This window comes from Hibiscus syriacus, unplaced genomic scaffold (assembly GCF_006381635.1).
Source record: "Hibiscus syriacus cultivar Baekdansim isolate YM2019G1 unplaced genomic scaffold, ASM638163v2 tig00111522_pilon, whole genome shotgun sequence".
NCBI lineage: Eukaryota > Viridiplantae > Streptophyta > Magnoliopsida > Malvales > Malvaceae > Hibiscus > Hibiscus syriacus.
Window position 1 is genome coordinate 69,306 of NW_024063112.1, and position 9,045 is coordinate 78,350.

At 34.0% G+C, this 9,045-nt stretch overlaps 1 protein-coding gene and 1 long non-coding RNA gene across 2 annotated transcripts; both read left to right on the forward strand.

Annotated features, from left to right (window-relative positions):
• Window positions 1-633: 633 nt before the first annotated feature.
• LOC120164427 (RNA-binding protein with multiple splicing 2-like) lies at window positions 634-1,251 on the forward strand. The gene has a single exon (XM_039174157.1). The coding sequence runs from the start codon at window positions 634-636 to the stop codon at window positions 1,249-1,251; it is 618 nt and encodes a 205-aa protein (XP_039030088.1).
• Window positions 1,252-2,623: 1,372 nt separating this feature from the next.
• Window positions 2,624-4,033, forward strand: LOC120164426. The gene is made up of 3 exons (XR_005519736.1): window positions 2,624-2,650; window positions 3,683-3,841; window positions 3,958-4,033. It is a non-coding gene; the product is annotated as an uncharacterized LOC120164426 (long non-coding RNA).
• Window positions 4,034-9,045: the final 5,012 nt, after the last annotated feature.

A 9,045-nucleotide genomic window follows, 5' to 3' on the forward strand; every position in this document is an offset into this window, starting at 1 on the left:
TTTCCTGGGAAGATCGCCAGCACAAGGTGTTTCCTTTTCTGGGTTTGGTTTTCCGATTAAGACTCTTATTCGTTGTAGATCTAAACGCCGCTCACGGCTGTTTTCATCTCCATCCGTTGAACGTACACCGGACATTGCATCTCCTCTGTACTCAGAGCCTTTCTGCGACCATAACCCATTTTCTTAGTGTCGAGAATAGTTGCATCTCTCCATGATTTTGTAGTGAGCAGTTTCAGCAAGAACAGACTCACTACTCCAAACCTTCTGCTTTTCTCCTCTGCCAACCCAGTCTTCAGACTCATCTATTGGTGGATTTCCTCCGACACTGCCCATTTAGCTTTGAGCTCTTGTTCTGGGAATTTTATATCTAGGGGTGATACGTAGACTTCAGTTTACTTCGCCGGTAGAACAGACGCAGTGAGCAGTTTTGCAGTGAGCAGTTTCAGCAAGAACAGACGTTCACTGCTCTAAACCTTCTGCTTTTCTCCTCTGCTGTCCCAGTCTTCAGACTCATTTATTGGTGGATTTCCTCCGACACTGCCGATTCAACTCTGAGCTCTTATTCTAGGAATTTTTTTTTCCAGATTAGTTCGTCAAGTATCTGGGTTTTTTACTTCATCAGTCTTTCATCACATGTCGGGTGCTAGAATCCACTGTTCTCTCCAGCAGAGACCTTCGGTCCATGCTCATACACCCTCTGCAGCTGCATCTTCTCTGCCATCTCACTCTTCTAATCGTGACGAGGTTCGTACTATCTTCATTATGGGTCTGCCTGAAGACGTCAAAGAGAGAGAGCTGCAGAATCTACTTAGATGGCTTCCAGGTTATGAAGATTCGCAATTGAACTTCAAGGGAGAAAAGCCTAAGGGTTTCGCTCTCTTCTCAAATGAAAATTTTGAGGTTGCTGCCAAGGATGTCCTTCAGAAAATGGTTTTTGATGCTAAGTTGAAGTCTCTTTTGCACATTGAGATGGCAAGGAAGAATCTTGTTGTTAAAAGAGGATTAGTTTCTGATTCTGATGCTTTTGACAATGGACGTTTTCCTGTTCATCCAGTATTGTCATTGCCAAATCCAGCTTCTGTAGGATCTCCTAGTACTCATGTGCCTGTTAAAACTGGGTGTTGCGTTAAAAAGTCTGCAGTAGATGGTGTCCATGAGGGAATCGGGGAGTCCACCACAAAGGGGTGCAGTAATGACAAGTCTGGATGTTACATGTTATTTATTGAGAATTTACCAGAGAAGATCCATTAGAAGAGGTTTGGATCTTTATTTTGCTCTCACGGTTGAGTACTTGATGCTTTTATTCCAAATAAAAGAAATTCAAAAGGAGTTCGCTTTGGTTTCATTCGCTTCGCATCAATCGAAGAAGCAAGGAGAGCGATCTCAAAAATGAATGGCTATCATATCAACGGTAACAAAATTGGAGTTTCTTTCGCTAAATTCAAACCTCGACATTCCTATTGGAGAAAGTCCTCGACAGGTGTTTTTCGTAAGTCCGAGATGGGAGATGATTCGAGGAAGAATCTTTATAAAGCTGAAGGTGTTATAGATGAAGAAAAACTTTAGGTGTTGAGCAATTGTCTAGTGGGATGGTGCAAAGAATTTATCAAAATCGGTCATCTTGCTAGACAAATGCATGCAAAGGGCCTCACTGGCTTCTCCTTAATGAGAGCTGCTGGTAATGCAGTATTAATGATTTTCGAAGACTTTGCTTCATTGAGAAGTGTTGAGAACGATAAATCAAAGACTCTCGCAGAGTGGTTCTCCATAGTCGAAGCTTGGTCAGAGAGTTTGGTAATGGAGTGTCACCGAGTATGGTTAGTTTGCGAGGGTGTTCCGTTTCACGTATGGAATTGGGATACTTTCAAGAACATTGCTGATTGTTGGGGTCAGTTACTAGCAATCGATGAAAGCTGTCAGTCACCATCATCCTTTGATCGGCTAAAAATTCAAGTCCTCGCAAAGGCTGGTACGAGAATTGATGCGACGTTGGAATTGAAGGTTGGTGACAACTCCTTCAAGATCATGGTGCATGAGATAGATCCTTCATTCAAGCTAAACTCTTGGACTCCTGAAGAAGACGAATCTCATTAGATCTTGTCTCTCTAATTGTGTTTTGATTTAGTTTATATGGTTGCAGGTGTTGCGTCCCTTTTGTATTATGTTCTGTTGCGTTGTTTTAATTCTATTGCTGGAGGTATTTAGAAATAAGGTGATTCGATTGTGACTTTGGATGAGGTTTTATGAGCTTAAGGTGTTTGTTGTAATGGTGAATATCACCATAGGAGGATATTTCGTGTTATCTTTTGTATTGGGTATTATTATTAATAAACTTTGAGGTACTTTTTTCTTCCTTCCAATGTTCGTTAACATACTTCTTAGTATGTGAACGAATACGAAGGGAGTTTTTAATGAGACCTCCAACTTCTATAAAAAAAATGCTTTTAAAGTATGATGTTTATGCTACTACCATGGTGGCATAATCACTGTCGATTTTGATTCATTTTGAACTGTTAAGATTGTCCTTGTCGGATAATACTCTCTAATGGATGTAAAACAGTAATAAGTTTCTTTGGTTTGCTAATTTCCTCTATGTGTTTGATAACGATTTCTTTGATTTTTATAGGTGCAAAATCTTCTTCAACAAATGGTGAGTTATAATTGAACCCTCTTTTGTTAGATTTTTTATTTGTGTTAACGGAATTTTGTTTGCAGCAATCTAAGTTTCAAACAATGTATGGTTCTATTATCACCAGAAATATCCTTTCAAATGTTCTTTCATAAGAGAAAAACTTTTGTCAACAATGTCTGATTAAGTAAATAGTTTATCGTAAATGTTAGTATCATTTAACGATATTTCTAGAAACCTAGAAATGGAGAAGATCTATAGCCGAAAAATGATGTCTTTTTCTTCTATAATCCTATGGACGTAATGGACGTCAGGTATAACTAGAATGTACAAAACACCCCCTCACCGCAAGTAGGCGACGAGGGTCAAAGCTCAGCTTTGATCCACCACCGGGATACGTTACAGACTTACTTCTTACTAAATAATTTCTCTTTCCTGTTGAGCTTCTAGTTCTATTGTTACATAAATAGATTGAATTGTATAAATTAGTCTTTAGTTTAGTTATACATTTGAGACACTCTTTTCCTTCTATGTTTATTGAGATACCTTCTTGTATTTCAATGGATATGAAGTGGGTTTTAATGAGGCCTCCCTTTCTTATAAAAAAAAGTTTAGTTATGCATTTGCATGAAATCATAGACTATATTGACTAAGATTCTTTCTGAGATAGTGATGTGAACCTATATCTAATAGTTGCATTAATGGCCAAATTTGAAGTTCGAAACTTTCTTATGTTTCAATGGTTTAGCATTATTTTTTAAGTGAAAATAGTTATGCATTACTGTCAAGTATGGGACAGTAAATGTAGTTCATTGCCTAACCCATGCAAGGAGAACACTCGAGACTCGAAATCTGTATTCAAAATCAATTAAATTTAAGCTTAATTGAAAATCTATGGTTGAACTTGAAATCCTCTGATACAAAACACATACTCTGAGTATGTCTTGAATGCTTCTGTTTTATATATCTGCCATTGAAGATTTAATGTGTTCAGATTCACATTTTCTGTATCATTTGGTTTATTTCTTTCACTTAAGTATTGAGTGCATGCAGAAATCCAAAGGTGAGGAGACTGACGAGCACACTCTAGCAATGCTCAAGGAAGAGAAAGAAGAACTAGAATCACCCCTCCACAATGAGAAATTGTTGTCTGTCCAGTTAAAGCAAAAACTAGCATTTGTAGCAGAGGCTTAAAACTCAGACCTGCACAAGGTATAGCTTTTTCAAATGTATTATGATGGGCCACATAGTTCTTCGACTGTTTTAATTGTATAAGTTTGGAAAAGTAGCTTAGAAATTTTACTTACTAAATTCCTTTTGCATCTTAGAAGCTCCAATTCGTACGCGGTCAACTTGTCTTGAGCAGTGAAGATGTTTCAAATTAGAGATATACTAGAAACAAGGGAACAATGGTATGTTTCTTATAATGATTTGATTTGTTTCCCTTACTGATTGGTTTTCAAACTCTGATTATTTTATTCTTAAATAAAATTATTTATATAATTTATTAATATAATAATAATAATATTTAAATTATAAATTATAAAGTATCATAAGAATATATTAATTTAAATTATATTAATATATTCTTAAATAAAATTAATTTAAATTATCATTGTTTGATTTGGATAATATATTCTTAAATTAAATTATATAATTCAAACTCATATTATTAATGTTAGATTTGGATAATGATTATCATTGTTTGATTCAGATTATGATGTGAATTGTGACTTTATAGATTTTAAAGACACGATGTGCTAGATGATGTGAATTAAAATGTGATTTGTATAATGTTTGATTTAATGTGTCTCTCTGTACGGTGCAATATTTTTTTTGTTAGTTATCTGATTGATTGACATTTTCTTTGTTTATTGTGAACATAGTTGTTTTGAGATTATTGATTGTATGGTATTTTGTTTGGAAAATGTCTTGTGAAATGTTGATATATCGAACTTAGAAATTAGGCAATGCATTTGGATTATTTATATGTAATATTTATTCATTCGGATAAAATTAGAATTCTGATGATATATGTTGTCAAGTTATATAAGGATGTCACTTTGGATTCAGTGGCCTCTGCCTTTGGGGCAGACCCAAATTTGGATGATTTGTAAGGTGGAAGGGTGCATGATTATTTGCATAACATTCGAACAATGATTATTATTGCTTGTTTTAGATTATTATTATTATTATTATTTGTTGTTTGAAAAGTGTTATGTGAAATATGTTGATATATCAGATTTAGAATTTATGCGATGCATTTAGATTATTTGTATATGTAATATTTTGCATTCGGAGTAGATCAAAATTCGAATGAAATATTTTATCATGTTATATTGGGTTTGGATTGATAGGGGAAGTTTAGTGTATTCACTTGATGTGTTGAATGTCACTTCGAATTAAGTGGCCTTTGTCTTTGTGGCAGACCCTACTTCGGATGGTGTGTTGTAGTTAGTGGTTGTATGGAACATACGTTTCGGACGGTGTGTAAGGTGTATGGGTGCATTATCATTTACATAATATACAGACTGTGATTATCATTGTTTGATTCGATCTATGATGTGAATTGTGACTTTATGCACTTTAAAGACATCGTGTGAATCTTTTTGTTAAGGTGTCACTATAGGATGTTATACTTTGTTTGTGAGGTTTCTGATTGACTTACATTTTCACTTTTTATTACGATCATGATTGTTTTGCGATTATTTGTTGTTTGGTATTTTGTTCAAAAAATGCTACGTGAAATAATTGATATATCAGACTTAGAATTTATGTGATGTATTCAGATTATTTGTATAGGTAATATGCTTACACTCAGATGAAATTTGTTATAATGTTTTATTGGGTTGAGATTGATAGGAGAAGTTTCGTGTATTTATTCGATGGGGTGAAATTCACTTCGAATTCAGGGTTTTATACTTTTGTAGCGAATCCTACTTCGGATGGTCTATTGGAGTTAGAGTGGTTCTGAAAACTTTCTCTTCGAACGATGCGTAAGTCGTATGGGTGCATGATCATTTGCATAATATTAGGACTGATTAATGTTTGATTTGGATTACGATTATTATTGGTTGATATGGACTATGATATGAATTTTGATTTTATGCTATTTAAAGATATTGTGCAAATCGTTGGTCGTTGTTATAATATTTTCTCATGGTGTATCTCTCTAGGGTGTTGTATTTTGTTTCTGAGTTATGTAATTGACTGACATTTTTTTTTATTATGAGCATGATTGTTTTTTTTTGTTTGGAAAATGTTATGTGAAATCTTTTTATATTTCAGACATAGAATTTTTGCGGTGCATTTGTATTATTTGTATATGTAATATTCTTCCATTTAGATGAAATATGTTATCAATTTATATTGGGTTGGGGTTGATACAGAAGTTTTAGTGTATTCACTCTATAGGGTGAATGTAACTTCAGATTCAGGGGCATATGCCATTTTGGGGGACCACACTTCGGATGGTGTGTTATAATTAGAGTGGTTCTCGGACTTTACTCTTCGAACAATAAGTTGTATATGTGCATGATCGTTTGCGTAGTATTCAGACTCTGATTATTAATGTTTAATTTGGAATATGTTTTTTATTGTTGTTTCGGGTTATGATGTGAATTGTGATTTTGCACTTTAAAGATTGAGAATTGTTGGTCGCTGTTAGAATATTTTGTCAAGGTGTGTATTTATAGGGTGTTATATTTTGTTTGTGAGTTAGCTGATTAATTAAAATTTTCTTTATTTATTGCGCGCATGAATATTTTACGATTAATGATTATCTGATATTTTGTTCAGAAAATGTTGTGTGAAATATGTTGATATATCGGACTTGGAATTTATGCAATGCATTTGAATTATTTTATATTTAATTTTTTTACATTTGGATCAGATTAGTGTTCGAGTGAAATATGTTATCATGTTATATTGAGTCTTGATTGATAGTTCAATGTATTCACTCGACATAGTGAATGTCACTTCAAATTCAATGGCCTTTTCCTTTGTGTCAAGCCCCACTTTGAATGGTCTGTAAGGTGTATGGGTCTATGAGTATTTGTATAATATTTGGAATATGATTATCGTTGTTTGATTTTGTCAAGGTGTGTCCCTATAGGGTGTTATATTTGGTTTATGAGTTTTTTTATTGGGTGTCATTTTCTTTGTTTATTGCGAGATTTATTGTTTTACGATTATTAGTTGTCTGGTATTTTGCTCAAAAAACGTTGTGTAAATATGTATATATATTGTACTCAGAATTTATGTGATGCATTTGAATTATTTGTATATATAATATTCTTACATTCGGATCTGATTAGAATTCGAATGAAATATATTATCATGTTATATATGGTTTGGATTGATAAGAGAAGTTCAGTGAATTCATATGACGGGGTGAATGTCACTTAGAATTTTGAAATTAATGGTATATGTTTTTGTGATGGAGCTCATGGGATTTCAAAAAAGTCTGATTGTAAATCAGATTTTCTGGTCCCATCCCCCTACGGGATTTCTAAAGCTGAACGTGGATGCTGCTATTAATGGTGATTGGAAGGCTTGCGATTTAGGAGGGATTCTAAGAGACGAGTCTGGCACAGTGTTAGTATCTTTTCAAGAAGCTGCTGGTCCGGGTCCTTCTTTAATGGAATTTATGGCCATTAAACATGGTTTAATTTTCTTTGAATCTTCTAGCTGGTGCTCTAAGAGACGGTTGATTATTGAGAGAGATAGTAAGTTGTCTCTGGAGTGGATTAAGAAATTGCGGATAAGATAAGGAACTTGGAGGGCGTTATTCGTTGGATAGCTAGGCTAGCAAACTTAGAGGCAGACGTTTTAGCAAAGTCTGAAATTGGCTAATATAGAGAGTTTTGGTTTGGTTTTGCTTTTTTCTCGTTTTTTGGTTTTATCTATTGTACGGGGGAAAAGTTTGGTTTTAGCAAAATCCCAAATACATTGTGATGAATGTAGATGCGGCCATGTTTCTTGATTTTTTTGGGTTTTTTAAAAATTTGATTTATTTTCTGATTATATATTTGGGATTTTGTTTTTTTTCCTAAATCTAATAAACTGCTAACATTTTAGGTTTTCTTTTCTGATTACATGTTAGTGTTGTTTTAAACCGTTATTTCATTTGCAAAGGTTTGTCGGTTCTACATGTGACCAATTCATTTTCATGTATGCCTGGTTTGGTTTCTCTTTTTATGTTTTTCTCTATCTTTGCTTTCTAAGAAAAAATTATTAAAAATAAAATTTAGGACATTGTATTTTTATATTATTTGTTTGTAAAAGTAGTTTCTATATATATGTCTACTTTTAGAAACAAATATGTCTTCTTGCTCTATACTTTACCTATAAATATGTCTTATTTTCTCTCTTTCATATGGGAATTATTTTTTTATGGAAATTGTAATGTAGGTTTGGGACTCGGAAAAGAGGCTCTTGTCTCATGTATATGTCTTTAAAGAAGAGATTACTTCTTTTGCAGTTATGCAAACTGGTCCCTACATGCAAGTCTAACTTCGGTTCTTTGCTCTACTATAGGTTTTTTCAACTTTCAAGAGAGCACATGCGACAATTGAATTTTTCATATCGATTTAATTTCTGAATTTGTAGGTATGTTGGAGACTCTGATGGCAACATCAAGGGTTTTAAGATTGAACAAGAAGTACGTCATGTTATGCAAATGAAATACACTATACCTTTCTCAGCTTCTCACGGTAAGTAGATGTACATATCAGCTTAAGATTTGAAGTGTGTTAAGCATTATCGTGCATCGTAATCTTTTAACAAATAAACTTGACAAGGCTCAAGCCTTACACCTTTGGGACGTTCTTGTTTACTCTCTAGTCTAGGCTTGATGACAGTGACATCATTATGCTCCTTGACTACAAAATCCTCTTAAATGAATAAAGGATGCCAAACTTCAGAGTTGACCGTTTATTTGAAAAACATAAAGCTCTGTGACCTCAATACTATCCCTGATTACATGGTATATTGTTCATGTGTTAGTTCTGTTGCTGTCATTCTGAGAATTCTTGAAGTTTACTTTGTGGTATCATGTATTACATTACTGATATATCAAACTTGATTGACCATCTTATTTAGGACATCCAACTGAAGTTTTAGCTGATAGGGTTGTTATGTCTATACTTCCTCAGCCAACAGTTGAAAGTAAAAGGTACTCTTACTTTCTCATTCTGTTAATTTTCGTTTATAATTTAAGTTCCGAGGAGATGTCGTTTTTCAAGTACCCTTGACTCTTACTTGTAATATTTAGAGATGGTTTTATGATTTTGTGGGAAATTTAGAAAGCCATGCAACCCGACGGTTTAAACACTGAAAAATGCCTTGTAACACATAATGGAAGAAAAACAACTGCTCAAAGTTTGAAAAGACCGTTCCGTATGCTTTAGTAATCC

Excerpts from the sequence above, each read along its gene's own strand:
- LOC120164427 (XM_039174157.1), top strand. The coding sequence starts at position 634 with ATGTCGGGTGCTAGAATCCACTGTTCTCTCCAGCAGAGACCTTCGGTC.